At 37.2% G+C, this 17,264-nt stretch overlaps 1 protein-coding gene across 3 annotated transcripts in view; it reads left to right on the plus strand.

Annotated features, from left to right (window-relative positions):
- The window catches only part of TSHR (thyroid stimulating hormone receptor), a 154,697-nt gene that overhangs the window by 79,147 nt on the left and 58,286 nt on the right, over positions 1-17,264 (plus strand). For 2 of the 3 annotated variants that reach the window (XM_032404632.1, XM_032404635.1), the window contains exons 2-3: positions 5,095-5,166; positions 10,682-10,756. In XM_032404632.1, coding sequence (XP_032260523.1) covers positions 5,095-5,166; positions 10,682-10,756 — 147 coding nt within the window. The remainder of the gene's footprint in view (positions 1-5,094; positions 5,167-10,681; positions 10,757-17,264) is intronic. The other variant, XM_032404634.1, reaches the window with a different exon arrangement.

A 17,264-nucleotide genomic window follows, 5' to 3' on the forward strand; every position in this document is an offset into this window, starting at 1 on the left:
GCTGTTTCTCAAATCCCTCCAGCTTAAAATATTAAATAGGCCAAGGTATCATATTTTGGGGTAGCATATTCTGAACCCCATTATTCTCCTGTCTGAAATTTTCCCCAAGAAGTTTGACAGTCCAGAAACTTAGTTGATAGATCATCCCATATCCCAATGAACCAGTCCCTCAATCCTAGGAATAGGTCAGTCCTAAAGAGTTGTTCCATTTCAGAAGGTGGTGATATGTGTGAGAGTAAGAGTACCCACCCAAGTTAGGCTAATGGTATTAATACTCAGGCATTTAAGGAGGGACATTTCTGAGGAAATAAAAGTAAAACAAAAGTTAATGGTTCCAACAAACTATAAATTCAGTTTTTGAATCCAGAGGGCAGTTAGTCAAGATTTCTAGATGTTGGGTAAGGTAGTAAGGACAGGCAGTAACGATTGATAAAATTCTGGGTTTGTAGTTTGAGTATCTCTGATGATAGCATTGGACATTCTGGTGAAATTTTTGGGTGACCTAAACAGCCATAGGTACAAAGAGTGCCCATACATGATCTGTTATTGTGATTCCCTAAAAGTTTTTATCATCATCCAGCTTCAGCTTATAGGACTTTGGGAAATAGGTAGTTTTTATTTCTGGTGATGCCAAGTCAGGAAGGTGGGAAAAACATTGGATACATTAACAACTGACAAAATGCAAAAACGGCAGGATCCAATTTACAAGAAGATGAAAAATAGCTCAAAGATAATGAACATTCACAACGGCAGGTAATACTTTTTCACTGAAACAACATTTTTCTACAGTCACCTCCATTTCTACCAAAGACAATCCAAGACTATTTTTATTTGCAAAAATATATCTAGTCTTATTAAACTTGGCCTAATTATTTATACAAGTGCAACAAGAAAAGACGATTGGATATATAGGCTCTTTTTAAGTCTGCTTTGCAGGGATCCTCTGGAAAAGCTCAAAGTTAGTTCAAAGTCAGAAAAGACTTTATTTAGAATTTGATTTTGGGAAATTTGTCAAATATGTCAAAAGATTTGAACACTTAATTAAATCAGATCCTGGTCATCTATTTAGCCAGAGTGACGATAAAGCATTTTAAAGGCAAATACAGATGGTTACACAGTTGTGAACAAAACCCTCCACTCTTTTAATATTAAGAAGGTTAGATTTTCTTAAGTAATAAAAAGACTTAATAAAGACAACATGAAGCACAAGAAATTATTTTGATAAAACACAGAATCTTTGTTTCCTAGGCAACTTTCTTAAAAGGTAACCAATGACCTGCATATCCTGGCAGGTAAAAAGCCAAGCAAGGCTGTCAGGACACAAAACAAAACAAAACAAAAAACCCAAACAAACAGGAAAGCAATACCTGTCCCTGGAGGGAAAGGATCAATATACAATGGGTACTCAAAACTAAACTCACAAGGGTCACAATCCAAAGAACTAATTCTTACAAATATTATTTCCTGCTAACCTGAATTTGGAAAGGAAAGGGCAAGGAGAAATATTTACATTCCTCTCTCGACTAAGCACTAAGACAGAGATCTAGGAAACTGACATGTTAAGAATTCTTACCTTCTACTGGCTTTCTGTCATTTGTCCCAGACCTCTGCTGCAGTGTCCAAGGTGAGTGGCGTATCCCAGCCTTTTATTATCCAATCCCCATCACCGGAAACTGTAGGGGAGGAAAATAGTATGTTTTTCCTTCTACCCTTCTAGTTCCTCAGCTGGGGCTTTGTAACAAAAGACAGATTAACAAGAGAAAAACATAAAAATTTACTTAATATAATTTTTTCATGTGTCACAAAAGCCTTCATAAAGAAATGAAGACCCAAAGAAGTGATTAAACCTGAGCATTTTTATGCTGGTTTGAGGAAGAATGGAAAGTCATGGTGATAGAACCAAAGGGTATGAACTAAGGGTAATGAACTGAAGGAAGCTTAGCAAGGTTTGTTCATTCAGGTTCCTTTGGTATTTTCAGAGATAAGGTTATAGTCAGGGCACCTCTCACAAGAGGGTCTTGTGACTTGTTTCAGAGAAGAAGAGGGATCAGAGAGTCCTTCCTACACCTGCTGTTTCTCAAATTCCTCCAGCTTAAAATGTTCAATATGCTAAGTTACCATGTTTTGGGATAGTGTGCCCTGAACTCCATTAACTGTAACTTAATCAGTAGTAGGGAAAAGATCTTTGTTAAAAATTTAAGTGTGTATGTGTTTATATGTGTGTGACAGAGAGAATTCAAGAAACATGAATTATATATTTCAGAAATTTGTACATTGGGAAAGGATATAAACATTATTTGAATCTTGAATCTTTTACTCAAAGTCTATTAAATTGCATTTAGATGGATTTCTGTTCCAAGTCAGACTTCTTAGATACCATTGTAAACTTACGTTAATTTTCTAAATATGTCATTTTCTTCTGAACACAAATAAACCCCTCAATTTTTAGCCAATGAAAGTTATAAATTAGGTCCACATTACCTAGTATGTGCGCCTTATGATAAGTATGCCCTCAAGATCCATGCCTTAGGACATGCTCTATACGTAGGACTACCTTTGAGCTTGAGAAACTCAATCTCCTTGGGTGATACCCAACAGGTGTGTATCTTATCCTTTGTTTTCCTTTGGCATGGCCCAATTTTCCTGGGAGATTTTAATCAAATGATTTGTTGTTCTCATTTTTTTTTTTTTTTTTAACTTCAGAATCTTGGATCTGGACCAACAGCTTTTAATCAATCCAATTAAGGGAATGTAAGTGGGAGACCTATGAGGAAGGGTGGGTAATTTATGGTACTTAAATTTTTGAAAACATTAAGGCAGCATTGGGCTTCATGCTGAAACACCAAGAGCTAATAATTTACCCTTTTGTCATTCACATCACCTCCGCTCCCCCAACTTAATAGATCCTGTGATAAACTAATTTGGTCCTGCTGATGCATCGATTAGGCAGATATATTTCTTGATAGACAGACATGATGTACTGGGTAAAAGGAACTGCTATAAATATAAGGCCATTAGTAATGTGATGGTGAGGTGTTGGGGGAGGGGAAGTGTTCTATAGTCTTGTGATTAGGTCTCAGTCTTTTAGTGAGCCTGTGCCTCCAGACTCTGAACTTTACCAGTGTTTCTCAGTTTTTTTTTTCTCTCCCCTTAGTAGCACAGGACTGTTCCCAGGTCAGGCTCCAGTTAATAGTGTCCCCTGAGGGCAGCCCTTGGTGAAGTGCTCTGGTATATTCCCAAATGTTTCCTTTTCCCCTCCCTTTGCCAGAAACATCAAGGGGATATTTTTTTTTTTCTAATGCTTACCATTAGAACCTGTTTGAGCGGGGCGCCTGGGTGGCTCAGTCGTTAAGCGTCTGCCTTGGGCTCAGGTCACGATCCCAGGGTCCTGGGATCGAGCCCTGCATCAGGCTCTCTGCTCAGCGGGAAGCCTGCTCCTCCCTCTCCTACTCCCCCTGCTTGTGTTCCCTCTCTCGCTATGTCTCTCTCTGTCAAATAAATAAATAAAAAATCTTTAAAAAAAAAAAAAAAGAACCTGTTTGAGCTCCTGGAGGTAAATCTTACAAAATTGTGGAGGTCTCCCTATGACCAGGTCCCCCTGGAAATTTATCAGCACTGTGCCTCCAGCAATTCATCAATCCCAGTATAGGTTTCCTATCCTGACACTGCTTCTCCCTGTGGTTTCCACACATCAGTCTCTGCTCTGGGAGTCGGGGACTACCTTCATTTGCCTGGCTGTCTTGGGAACAGCAGTTTGCCCTGTGTCTTCCCTTCTCCTAGAATAGTTGTTGAGTTTTCAGTCTGTTCAGTCTGTTCAGCTTTTCACTTATTGTTAAGAGGGAGAAGTGACTTCCAGGCTTCCAGAACCAGAAACCAGAGTTCCAAATGCATTTCAATGACTGCAAAAATTAATAGTTCAAAGAATTCAGAGATCAAGGAAATAGATTGTTGAGAAAAAAACCCCTGCAGCCTAGAACGGAAACACACAATTTTAGTCTAATATCTTTAAATAAGGTAGTAAATGGATGATATGTGATTACTCATATTTATATGGCAAAAACAGACCCATGAAGAAGATGGTAAGTGTAGTGAGGCATTGTCTTTTTGCAAAGTGAGTTGGGACACCTTCTTCCCTACAGGATTCTATCAAGCAGTTGCAATATCAACAAAAGGAAGTCAAAAATGGAACACCTCGAGATGCCTGGGTGGCTCAGTTGGTTAAGCGTCTGCCTTCAGCTCAAGTTATGATCCCAGGGTCCTGCGATGGAGTCCTGCATTGGACTGCTTGCTTAGTGGGGAGCTTCTCCCTCTGCCTGCCACTCCCCCTGCTTGTGCTCTCCCTTTCTTTCTCTCTCTCTCTGACAAATAAATAAATAAAATCTTAAAAAAAAAAAAAAAAAAGGAACATCTTGGTGGACAGACATCTTGAAATGCATGAAGATGTCTTATTACCTATAAGGAAAATAATCTCGGCCTTCTGAAAAGTATCCAAAAAAGCAAACTGGAAGAAAAGCCACAACCTTTAAGTTGCATATGCGATAAAGATGTCACAAGAGAATTAGTTCCTTGTCAGTCAGTTATTTCCAAACTGTAGCAAGTAGATGATAAGCTCAAGATAATGACTGAAGAGATCTTTGGTTGGACAAAAAGATTGTAACCATACCACTATTTTTAATCTTTAAGATATATCACATGCATTTAATGCTCTTAATATGCTCTTCATATATATTCCAATGGCGTTCCAAGACATTTCCATTGACATGTGCATGATGTGTATTCAGTAGTCCTAATAAACTTATGAAAATGTTATATTGCCCTCCAGTTAATAATTTGAATATGATGTCAAACAAGGCATACGAGTTCACTGCAAATTCAAAAATGATGTTTGAAGTTTTATTTTCTGCATTTGAATCTCACTCTCAATTCTTATTTTGTTGGGGGAAAACTGTATGTTTGTTTTTCCTTGATTATGTATGATAAAATATATATCATAAGGACCAGCATGCTTTTAATAATGTATTGTTTGTAATTAAGGTGATTTATTATAAAAATCCAATGATTAAAACTCTAATTGTGTAAATGTTATTTTCACAGGAAGTTTACAGAGACTCATCTGAAAACCATTCCCAGTCTTGCCTTTTCAAATCTGCCCAATATTTCCAGGATGTAAGTCATTTTTTAAAATATAAATAAAAGTTTGCAACTGTGCCATGTTATTTTTTAAATGTGTTTTATCAAGACAAATACTTGATATATATTGTACTTGTATAAGTCAATATCTACATCTCCAATGTATGTGAAAAATTTATGTACAAGATGTTTATTTGATTTTGTGACATCTCTAATCCCAAATTCCTAAATGCTTTCTTTCTAATGCAAATTTGGTCTTGAGAATTTAATAATTCTCAATGTATTTTAAGGTATCTTGGGATGTGGTAAAACCTTAGCCAGGAATCTCCCCCATAAACAGATTTATATATCTATCTCTAGTCCATCTCTCCTAGTTACCAAAAAGTTGATTTTACCACTAGGAAAATGTTTACATTTGGTCAGAAACATAGGTAATGATGTCAGACTTCTCTCACTTAAAAAAAAAAAAAAACACAAAAATAATTCTAAACCTTAGAAAACTGAATTGCTATACACTCAAGAGCAAGGATAAAAAGGACTTCCATATTGAGTTGACAAGAGTATAACTGTATATGAAATGAACCAGGGCCTTATTTTGTTTAATGGATTCTGACAAGCAATGAAGATAATTCAGGCACACTAAATGACAATACAACCAGGAACAACCTGTATTGATTTGGGCTAAATTCATTCATTTCATGACCATTTATTGTCTATTGTGTCATTTCAGGGGGATTTGACATTTTTAGTTGTTACTAGAGGAGGGGACTACTGGCATCTCCTGGGTAGAGCAAAGGATCTGCTAAACACCCTACTAGGCACAGAATATCCTTCCACAACAAAGGATTTTCTAGTCTCAAAAGTCAGCAATGCTGAAGCTGAGAAACCATCCCGCTAAATATCTCTGCAGTTTTTTATTCTCCTGACCAGCGTTTCCTTTTTCAAATTCTCATCTTCTTTGACTTCCTGGATATTGCTGTCATCCTTCTTTTTAACATCTTACCTTAGCTACTCTTCCTCAGTCTCCTTTCCTAGCTTCCTATTCATTTCATTCAATTCTTTAAAGATCAGTTCATTCTTTATTTTGTCTCAGTTCCTTTATACCCTCCTCTCCTTGAAGGAACACTCCCATTCCTTTGGCTTCACTATTATGTAACACAACTAATTCCTAAATGAACATTTCCAGCCCTGATTTGTTCCTACAAGTCAGGCCTGCTTTAAAAGCTTCCTTCCGGGGCACCTGGGTGGCTCAGTCGTTGGGCGTTTGCCTTCGGTTCAGGTCAAGATCCCGGGGCCCTGGGATCAGGCCCTGCATGGGGCTCCCTGCTCCGTGGGGGGCCCACTTCTCCCTCTCCCAATCCCCCTGCTTGTGTTCCCTCTCTCGCCATGTCTCTGTCTGTCAAATAAATAAATAAAATCTTTTAAAAAAATAAAAAATAAATAAAAATAAAAGCTTCCTTCCAAATATCATCATCTTGATGTCCCACAGTCACTTCAAACAGCAAATCCAAAATAAACCCATCATCTTCCTGCTAAACTGTTCCTTTTCCTTCTCCCTTTAATGGCATGACCATTTAGTGACCTATAAGCTAAACACCTCAAATTCCCCTTTAGCTCTTCTTTTTCCCTCAATTCCTATATAATTGCCTATTTGGTGCCTCTACTTGGATGTCCCAATAGCTTGACCATTACTTTATCCATTCATTCAACAAATATTTATTGAGCCCTACTTTGTGTCTGACACTTTGCTAGATGCTTCACATACGACAGCTGACAATACTCATATAGCTTCCACTTTCATTCCTAAGAGAGTGATAGTGCTATGATAGAGTCAGTCATAGAGTGCTATAGAACGCATACAAGAAGCATGTTACCTGGATGGAAAGTGTGGTCAGGGAAGGCTTCCTGGATTAAATGACACCTAACTTTTAATCTGCATTATCTGGGTGGTGGGATGGGCGGGGGGAGGTGGAAAGATAGTTCCAAGCAGAAGGGAAAAGCTGGGCTGTCAGTTAAATTAAAATAAATTTGTTGAGGCTGGAGCTTAAGCTGGGAGAAGGGCAGTAGAGAAAAATGAAACCAGGGAATAAACAAGTTCAGGGCCTTGTGAACCATGTAAAGCAGTTTGAAATCTTCCCTAGGGGCCAACCCACTGAGTGGTTATAAGCAGGGAAGTGACAGATCAGGTGTTTTAGAAACATTCCCCTGTGCTGTGGAAAGGGAGTCAAATGGAGTAAGACTGGAGACAGGAAGCTAGTGAGGAGGTTGATGCAGTGTCCTGGGAAAGGGGATTGTGAACTGAGTGATGATGGTTGAGGGAAAACAAAGTGGCCGTGTGTGAGAAATAAATAGGAGAGAACCAACAAACTGGAAAGTTGATTGATTTGGAGGTGGAGAGAGATGGAGAAGAATTTCATCCAAGTGTCTGACTAGGACATGTGTGTAGCTGATGAGCATATTTGCTGCACTAGAGAAGTTTTCTGTGGATTTGCTGTGGAGGGTCAGGGAGCAAGTTAGGAGTTCAATTTGGGGCACATGGCATTTGAGGTGCCTTTGAGGCATCAAGCAAGCTATGTCCAGCAGACATCAGGACACAGACATAATTTTTTATTCATGCATTTGACAAATATTTATTCTGTTCTAAGAGATGAAGATACATCAGGAAACAAACAGACAAAGATTGATGCCCCTATGGAGTTTACATTTGAATGGAAGGAAATGGGCAATAAACCAAAACCATAATAAATATATACTAGTTTAGAAGGGAATAATGGATATGGTAAAAAGAAAAAAGCAAAGTAGAGGAAGGAGGACTGGAAGTGCTGGGTATGGGGGATGGATGCTCAGGGAAGACTCGCGTAGGGGTTTTTTTGAGATTTGAGAGTCATAAACAGGCAGATGTAACTGAGACCAGGGAAGGGCTTCAGTAGAGAGGGAGAGGCTAAGGAGAGTGAAGAACAAACAACTTTAAGGCATGAGGTCCCTGAGAAAGCAAGAAGGGATGGTATCCAAATAGAGCAATTGACTTGCTACAGGAAGATTGTCATCTTTTATACTGTCACAAGAAAGTAGTAGTAAGGGAGGAGGCAGGTACAGGTAAATTAATAGGCTTCATGGTGGAGAATTCTAGGAATTCTTATCTCAAGGTTTCAGTCTTTTCTACAAATTATTAAAAGATAATCTGCTAATATTGAGGGTGAAGAGTTAGAAATACGAGGTTTAAAATAAAAGTGATGGGCAATAAAAGAGGGACGGCTGGCTCCTGCCAGGACACCCAGGCAGATTTGAAGGCCTTGTTGAGACTTCCTCCATGGGAACTATGCTGGATTCTCCAGTCTGGTTAAGTGTTCCCTGAACCACATTAGTGCACTTATCACTCTACATGTTAATCCCATTTACTTACCTATATTACCCACTACTGTGATTTCCTTGAAGCTAGGGAACAGATCTGTTTTGTCAATGCCCATTTACTGACATAGAGTAAATATTCAACAGATATTTGTTGAATGAAAGCACACAGATATACATAAGTAATCGTTAAAGATCTGGTATGTCTAGGGGGCAAGAGAGAAATCATTTGGGTGATCCTAGATAGGTTTGCCTGGGACAGGACAAATTTCCACCTATTATTCAGGTATAATTATTAATAGCAGCCTGTGTTAACTCACAAAAATATCCTAGTTTGGATGATAAATGATATGGTCACCCTAGTGATTACATAAGACTTATAGGCTAAAGAAGAAATTTGAGGAAGAGGTGGGATCTGATTTTTCTTGTTTATAAAAATGGGATAAGCAAGCAGGGAATCACTTCCTTCATCCCACTGAATAAATGGTTCCTACATGTTGTCTTCACAAGTGAGCTGTAAGAGCCCTTTGAGGATGTATAATTCATTTGGAGAACTAGAACTTTAGTTATTATGACATGGGCAGAGTGACCATCCCAGTAACCCCTTGAGAAAACTTCACCTAAACTAAGAAATTCAGTAGAAAATTTAGAGCAATAGGTATGACGTAATATTTAGGAAAACAAGTTTGCAGTCTTCAAAATTAATCTTGTCCTTCAGATGGCTCAGCTTCATCCATTATAAATCTCTGCGATTTCTACACAATAAATTAATCTTTTCAATGTCTTCCATTGGTTCCACTATGTTAAAGATATATTTGGATCAAAATAATTTACATAATGTTATCCACAAGTGGCAATGGCTTGGGAGACCTGATAAAGGATAATTGTTTGGAGAATAGATAAATCAAAACAGAAAGTACAGGACCATTAGAATATTCACAATGACCATGGCAGAAACTCAAATGGAACAGTCAGAACTCCTCTCATAAACATTGTATTAATGAAAGTATTTTGCTGACAGACTTAATTCAAACTAAGATGAGTGGTCCTCAACCCTGCCTGCACATTGGAATCATTGAGGAAGCGTTTTAAAAATAAAAGTATTTGCACCTCATCCCTCATAAACTCTGACTTAATTATCCTGGATTATGTCTTGAACATATGTAAATTTTAGAAGCTTCCTGGGTAGTTCAACTCTATGGCCAGGGTTGAGAATCTCTGCTGTGACTACAAGTGGATACCATTTATTAATTCTTAGTTTTCCCAAATATCAGAGATGCCTCTCAATAAAAAACAATCATTGAATTTGGCTGCATTAGTCATTCTCATTACAGGAATAGAATTTGTGGAGACTCTTCAAAACAATATTCCCTATGTATTCTTGACAAGTTGTACTTAGAAGTTTCTCTTTTCTCTTTTCATACTTAAAACTTTTATTTGAGTTATCTTTTGCTTACAAAGTTCAAGACAAATCTTGAATTTTCTGCTTCATCAAAATAAAGAAGAGAAGTCTTGAGTGGATATGTAGTCACCACCCTATGGAATGTTCCACTAGAGAATTATAGATTTCTCATCTCTGAAACTGTATTTCTAATCCCATGCTATCACATACTCCATTAATAATGCCTCTTTTTTAATTCTTGTGTTCTTTTCTAATGTCTTTCATTTTCTGCTATTTTGAGTAACTCATCTATTCACCCATTCATTCATTACCTTAACACATATTTATTGAGAGTCTACTACATGCCTTGCACTATGAAAGGCACTCAAAATTCAAAGGCCACCCAAAACAGACACAGTTCTCCAATTCAGAGAATATATAGCCTAATTAGACAACATAAATCAAATATTATCCAAACAATAAGACAGTTGCACTGTGATAATTAGTGAAAGGAGTTCTTGAGTAATGAGGTATACTTAGGGGAAATTTGACCTAATTGGGAAATTCAGGAAAAGCTTCTGAAGGAAGTATCAGTTGAGTGAAACCTTAGAGATGAATAGGACCTAAAGAATTGGGAAGCTTTCAGGTATCACAGGATCTGAAAAAAGTATAACTAATTTTAACATAATTAGGGAGAAATCATGTTGCCTGATCTGGGAAGCCCTGGGCAAAGAAGTTTTATTAAGATTAATGTTTGAGATATGTATGGCATTCACAACCCGACTAACTTTCTACTTTGCTTTATATTTTTGTGACATTCAGTTACTTGTCAATAGATGCAACTCTGCAGCGGCTGGAATCACATTCCTTCTACAATTTGAGTAAAATGACTCACATGTAAGTACAATGAAAAGTGCAGCATAGACTCCACCATAGCCAGTCTTGATTGATAATTCTAGGGCTCTAGATGGTTGTAACAGCTGGGTTTTTGACCATGGGTCAAAACTTCCATTTATGATTAAATTCTTAACTGGTTCTCACAGTTTGTTAATCCATCCAAAATTCCACTTCCATGGTTGAAAGGTAAAGACAAAACTAGAAGTTTTCTTCTTAAATTGTCATTTCATTCTATTACTGCTGTGTCAGCAGATTTCATTGGTGTGGATGTCAATGAGTCAATAAATATTTACTGACTACTGACTTGATTCCAGGACTGTGCAAGATTCTGCAAATCTAACATTTTTTCTCAATTAGGAAAGAGAAATGTAGTTTCAAGGGATTAGAAAAGAAGTGGGTTTAGGAACTCTGGCCTTGGAGTTGGTTAGAATCAGATCTGAACCCTGGCTTCTCTGCCCATTCACTACCTAACCTTGCACAATCATGTAATCTTTCCTAGTCTCACATTCTTTATTTGTAAAATAAGGGTAATAAGAGTTTCAACTTCATATGGTTAGTATAAATATTGAATGATATAATGCATGTAATCCCGTGCCTAGCACATTAAAACCAGGCAGTGCACTTCATAAGTAATTATTCTGTTTTTATTTCTCTAGTACATTACAATCAATTAAAAGTTGTACATAATCACATTACATTCTTCTAAGCAGCCATTTAATTTTATGAAATACCATGAAATATTAATTATTTTCTTGAAGAAACAAAAATATGTATTATCTATGTTCTAGGGGCACCTGGATGGCTGTCAGTTAAGTGTCTGACTCTTGGTTTTGGCTCAGGTCCTGATCTCATGGGTCATAAGATCGAGCCCCCCATGAGGGTCTGCACTCAGTGGGGAGTCTGCTTGAAAGATTCTCTCCCTTTGCCCCCCTTCTACTTTTTTATCTCTCAAATAAATCTTTAAAAAGAAATCTTACTATGTTCTAGATGTTATACTAAACATTTTTTTCTGTATTTAACCCCCTCATTTAAGGCTCAAAAAACAAACCTATCAAGTAGAGATTATTTTTTTCCATTATTTATATAAGAAAAACATAAATTCATAGAGGATATATATGTTTTCCTTAGTCACACAGTTATGAGGAGGTAAGAGCAGAATTTTTATACCTTAAATGTCTTACTCAAAATTTCTTACCCTATTCTCTATATTATACTGCTTTCAAGGACACTGAGGCTCAGAATGTTACTTCCAGCTATGGTAGACAAGCTTACATCAGATCAATCATTATCTGAAAGTAACTAGAGAAGATAGATAGGGAAAAAAAATCTTTAAGTGGATTTAAGGGGAGAGAAGCAAATCCCAAAAACAACATTTGATTGTTTTCCTCTTGAGGTATTCTGTGAATTATAAGCAATAACTGAGAGACTGATGTTGAACAGAAGTTTAGGAAATCTCATAGGGCTAGCAAACCAAAAACTGGAGTTCAGGGCTTACAAAGTAAGATGGCTCCTTAGTAAACAAACATCACAAGATTTTAACTCGGATCCCTAAAAAGCTTTACCCCAGAAGTATGGAATAATGGGAAATAGATCAGCCCTCATGAAGGCTAAAGCCTAGCTTTAAATCAATAAAAATAACAGGCATACAAAACAAAACAAAACAAGAATATATGGAAAAAAATCAAGAGAAGAAAACAAACAACAGAAAATGATTACAGAAGCTTCAAATATTGGAGTACTGGAGTTATCAGGCACAGACTTTAAAGTAACTAAAATTAAGATATTCAAAATTTTAAAGACAAGATAGAGAATTTCAAAATAGAATTAGAAACTATAAAAAGGATCAAATCGAAACAAGAACTTAAAAATTCAATAACTGAAATAAAATCTAAACACATGAGTTTGACAACAGATTAGACACAGCTCAAAAGAGAATTAGTAATCTGGAAGATAAGTCAGACGAATATATCCAGCCTGCAGCATAGAGGAAAAAAGAAAATTTAAAAATATATGGCACAGTAGGGGTGCCTGGGTGGCTCAGTCAGTTGAGAGTCTCTTAGTTTCAGCTCAGGTCATGATCTCATGGGTCATGAGATTGAGCCCCATGTTGGGCTCCATATTCAGCAGGGAGTGTGCTTGAGATTCTCTCTCTCTCCCTGTCCCCCCCATGCTTGAATGCATGCATTCTCTCTCTCTCTCTCTCTCCCCCCCTCTCCCTCTCTCTCTCTCTGTCTTTCTCTCTCTCTCTCAAATAAATAAATCTTTAAAATATATGATACGGTAAAAAGTCTAACATACCTATCATTGGGTCCCAAAAAAAGAAGAGAGAAAGAATGAGAGAAGCAATATTTGAAGAGAAGTTTCTAAAACTCATAAGGGAATTAAGTTGCATATATAAGAAGTACTGCAAACCCCAATAGGATAAATACAAAGAACCACATCAAGGTACATCATGGTAAAGGTATTAAAAACTAAAGACAAGGGGTGCCTGGGTGGCTCAGTCAGTTAAGGGTCCAACTCTTGGTTTAGGCTTAGGTCATGATCTCAGAGTCCTGAGATCGAGCCCCACGTTGGGCTCCCCACTCAGTGGGGAGTCTGCTTCCTCTCTCTCTCTTTCTCTTTCTCTCTCTCTCCCCCTCTGCCCCTCCCCCCACCCTTGCATGCTCTCTAAAATAAATAAATAAATCTTTAAAAAAAAAACCCAAAGACAAAGTGAAAATTATTAAAAGCATCCAAGGGGGGGGAATACACACAAACTTTCAAAGAAGTAGCAACAAGATTGATAGCTGATTATTCATTCAACAGAAAAGATAGGATCCATAAAATCAATAGAAAGATACCTACAATGAGAACAACAAAAATAACAATGGTAAATACCTGCCAACCCACCAAAAGTATTCTTTGAAATTAAAGGCAAAAGAAAGACATTTCAAGCAAATAAAAATCAAGAGAATTCATTACCATTAGGCTCATATTAAGAACCTACTAAAGGGAATTTTAACGTTAAAGGAAAATAATGCTAAATGGTAGCACAGAAGTACAGAAGGAAATGAAAAACAATAGAAAAGGTAAATAAAAATGAACCTTGGCTACACAAAACAAAACAAAAAATATCTTACTGGGCTTAAAATATAGGCAATCCTTGCACGGCATGATGGTGCAGGATCATGAAACTGCATGCTGAAACTATGCAAAGTGATCTTAATAATCAGTGAAAAAAGTTGTGATTGTGACTTTTAAAAGTTTTTATCAAAACAGTAAAACCTTTCTTTCTATTGGTTATAAATGTATAGGGAAAGGAAAAATAGTAAACTGATACTTATTTAACACACTGTAAATTTATTTTATTTTTTTAAAGATTTTATTTATTTATTTGACAGAGAGATAGAGAGAGAGCACAAGTAGGCAGAGCGGCAGGCAGAGGGAGAGGGAGAAGCAGGCTCTCCGCTGAGCAGGGAGCCGGACATGGGGCTCGATCTTAGGACCTGGGATCATGACCTGAGCCGAAGGCAGCCGCTTAACCAACTGAGCCACCCAGGTGCCCCAATACACTGTAATTTTAAACTTTAAAAACATTTAGAACTAAAATGTTTTATTTCATTGTAAAAAAAAAAAAAAAAACGTATCAAGCGTAGTTTGAACAGTGCATGCCTTTTTTCTCTTTGCTATGTAACTTGCAAGAGCATCATATCAATGTCTTGGCAAATTGTCATACTTCTTTCTAGATCTGGATCAGCTTCCAAAATTTAATTCTCTGTTCTTTCAATGTCATAAAATATTTCTAAGAGTTCCTTTAATGAGACTTTTTTAATCAGCATCATTTCTTTTGGGACATCTTCATCCTTTTATTTGCAACCACTTTTCTCATTGATGTCAATAATTTGCCTTCACTAAGTTCTTTTGATTGAATATCTAGAGTCTCTCAAACAGTGGCAGTATCAACATTCACGAGGTCAGCTATTTCTCCTATGACTGCATTTACATATAATTCAAATTTCACTTCCAGCATTATCACATTCTGTTTCTTTGCTGCTCTTTCATCTCAGCTGGTCAGTTCCCTCTTTCAATTATCCATTTCTATAAAATGTCATTTGGGTTTATCACTGGAAGACAAGGAGGCAACTGAATAACAGATGTTCAGTGACCAATCACCAATGACTTTGAAAGAAGTGGTATAATTGGTCACCTATCATGATATGCATTTGTTATTTACATAGTGATGCACATACTGAAGAGCTAACAGCAAAGTTTGTACTCCGTGCAGTTATTCACAGTTAATATATTATGGTAGCCACAACTTGAACTATGTTGCCAGGACCAGCTATTATTTAAATTTAACTAAATAATGGTAACTTCATATTATGCATATTGGAACCATGCAAAGCAAGGACCACATATAGCCTCAAAATTAAAATACACAAATAAACAAAGGATGGGAGGGTTATAAATGGTGTTAAAGTGTTCTAAAGTCTTTGAGTTGTCTGAGAAATGTTAACAGTACTAACTTATATTAGATTTTTATAAAGAATGAATACTTTTTTTAGTATTTATTTTTTAAATTGAATTAAGTATAATGTATTATTAGTTTCAGAGGTAGAGTTCATTGATTCATCAGTCCCACATAGTACCCACTGCTCATTACATCATGCGCCCTCCCCAATGTCCATCACCCAGTAACTCCATCCCCCAACCCAGCAACCTTCAGTTTGTTTCTTATGATTAAGAGTCCCTTATAGTTTGTTCTTCCTCTCTGATTTCTTTTTTTTTTTTAAGATTTTATTTATTTATTGACAGAGAGAGACATAGCGAGAGAGGGAACACAAGCAGGGGGAGTGGAAGAGGGAGAAGCAGGCTTCCCGCTGAGCAGGGAGCCCAATGTGGGGCTCAATCCCAGGAATTTGGGACCACGACCTGAGCCGAACGCAGACGCTTAACGACTGAGCCACCCAGGCGTTCCCTCTCTGATTTTGTCTTGTTTTATTTTTCCTTCCCTTTTTCTATGATCCTGTTTTGTTTCTTAAATTCCACATTTGAATGAAATCACATGACAATTGTCTTTCTCTGATTGACTTATTTCACTTAGCATAATATCTTCGAGTTCTATCCACATCATTGCAAATGGCAAGATTTCATTTTTTTGATGACTCAGTAGTATTCCATTGTGTGTGTGTATATATATATATATACCATATCTTCTTTATCCACTCATCTGTTAATTGACATCTGGGCTCTTTCCATAGTTTGTTGTGGACATTGCTGCTATAAACATTGGGGTACAGGTGCCCCTTCAGATTACTACATTTGTATCTTTGGGGTAAATCCCTAGTAGTGCAATTGCTGGGTCATAGGGTAACTCTATTTTCAACTTTTTGAGGAGCTTCCATACCGTTTTCCAGAGTGGCTGCACCAGCTTGCATTCCCACCAGCAGTGGTAAGCGGGTTCCCCTTTCTCTGCATCCTCACCAGCATCTGTTGTTTCCTGACTTTTTAATTTTAGCCATTCTGACTGGTGTGAGGTGGTATCTCATTGAGGTTTTGATTTGTCGTTCCCTGATGCCAAGTGATGTTGAGTATTTTTTCGTGTGTCTGTTGGCCATTTGGATGTCTTCTTCGCAGAAATGTCTGTTCATGTCTTCTGCCCATTTCTTGATTGGATTATTTGTTCTTTGGGTGCTAAGTTTGATAAGTTCTTTAAAGATTTTAGATACTGGCTCTTAATCTGGTAAGACATTTGCAAATATCTTCTCCTATTCTGTAGGTTGTCTTCTGGTTTTGTTGACTGTTTCCTTTGTTGTGCAGAAGCTTTTTATCTGGATGAAATCCCAATAGTTCATTTTTGCCTTTGTTTCCCTTGTCTTTGGAGACATGTCTAGGAAGAAGTTGCTGTGGCTGAGGTCAAAGAGGTTGCTGCCTGTGTTCTCCTCTAGGATTTTGATGGATTCCTATCTCACATTTAAGTCTTTCATCCATATTGAGTCTATTTTTGTGTATGGTGTAAGGAAATGGTCCCGTTTCATTCTTCTGCATGTGGTTGTCCAATTTTCCCAGCACCATTTGTTGAAAGACTGTCTTTTTTCCATTGGACATTCTTTCCTGCTTTGTCAAAGATTAGTTGACCATAGAGTTGAGGATCAATTTCTGGGTTCTCTGTTCTGTTCCATTGATCTATGTGTCTGTTTTTGTGCCAGTACCATACTGTCTTAATGATTACACCTTTGTAATAGAGCTTGAAAACCGGGATTGTGATGCCACCAACTTTGGTTTTCTTTTTCAACATTCCTTTGGCTATTCAGAGTCTTTCTGGTTCCATGAAAATTTTAGAATTGTTTTTTCCAGCTCTGTGAAAAATGTTGATGGTATTTTGATAGGGATTTCATTGAACGTATAGATTGCTCTAGGTAGCATAGACATTTTAACAATATTGGCTCTTCCAATCCATGAGCATGGAATGTTTTTCTATTTCTTTGTGTCTTCCTCAATTTCTTTCATGAGTGTTCTATAGTGTTCT

Source organism: Phoca vitulina, unplaced genomic scaffold (genome assembly GCF_004348235.1).
Source record: "Phoca vitulina isolate PV1807 unplaced genomic scaffold, GSC_HSeal_1.0 scaffold7, whole genome shotgun sequence".
Classification (NCBI taxonomy): Eukaryota; Metazoa; Chordata; class Mammalia; order Carnivora; family Phocidae; genus Phoca; species Phoca vitulina.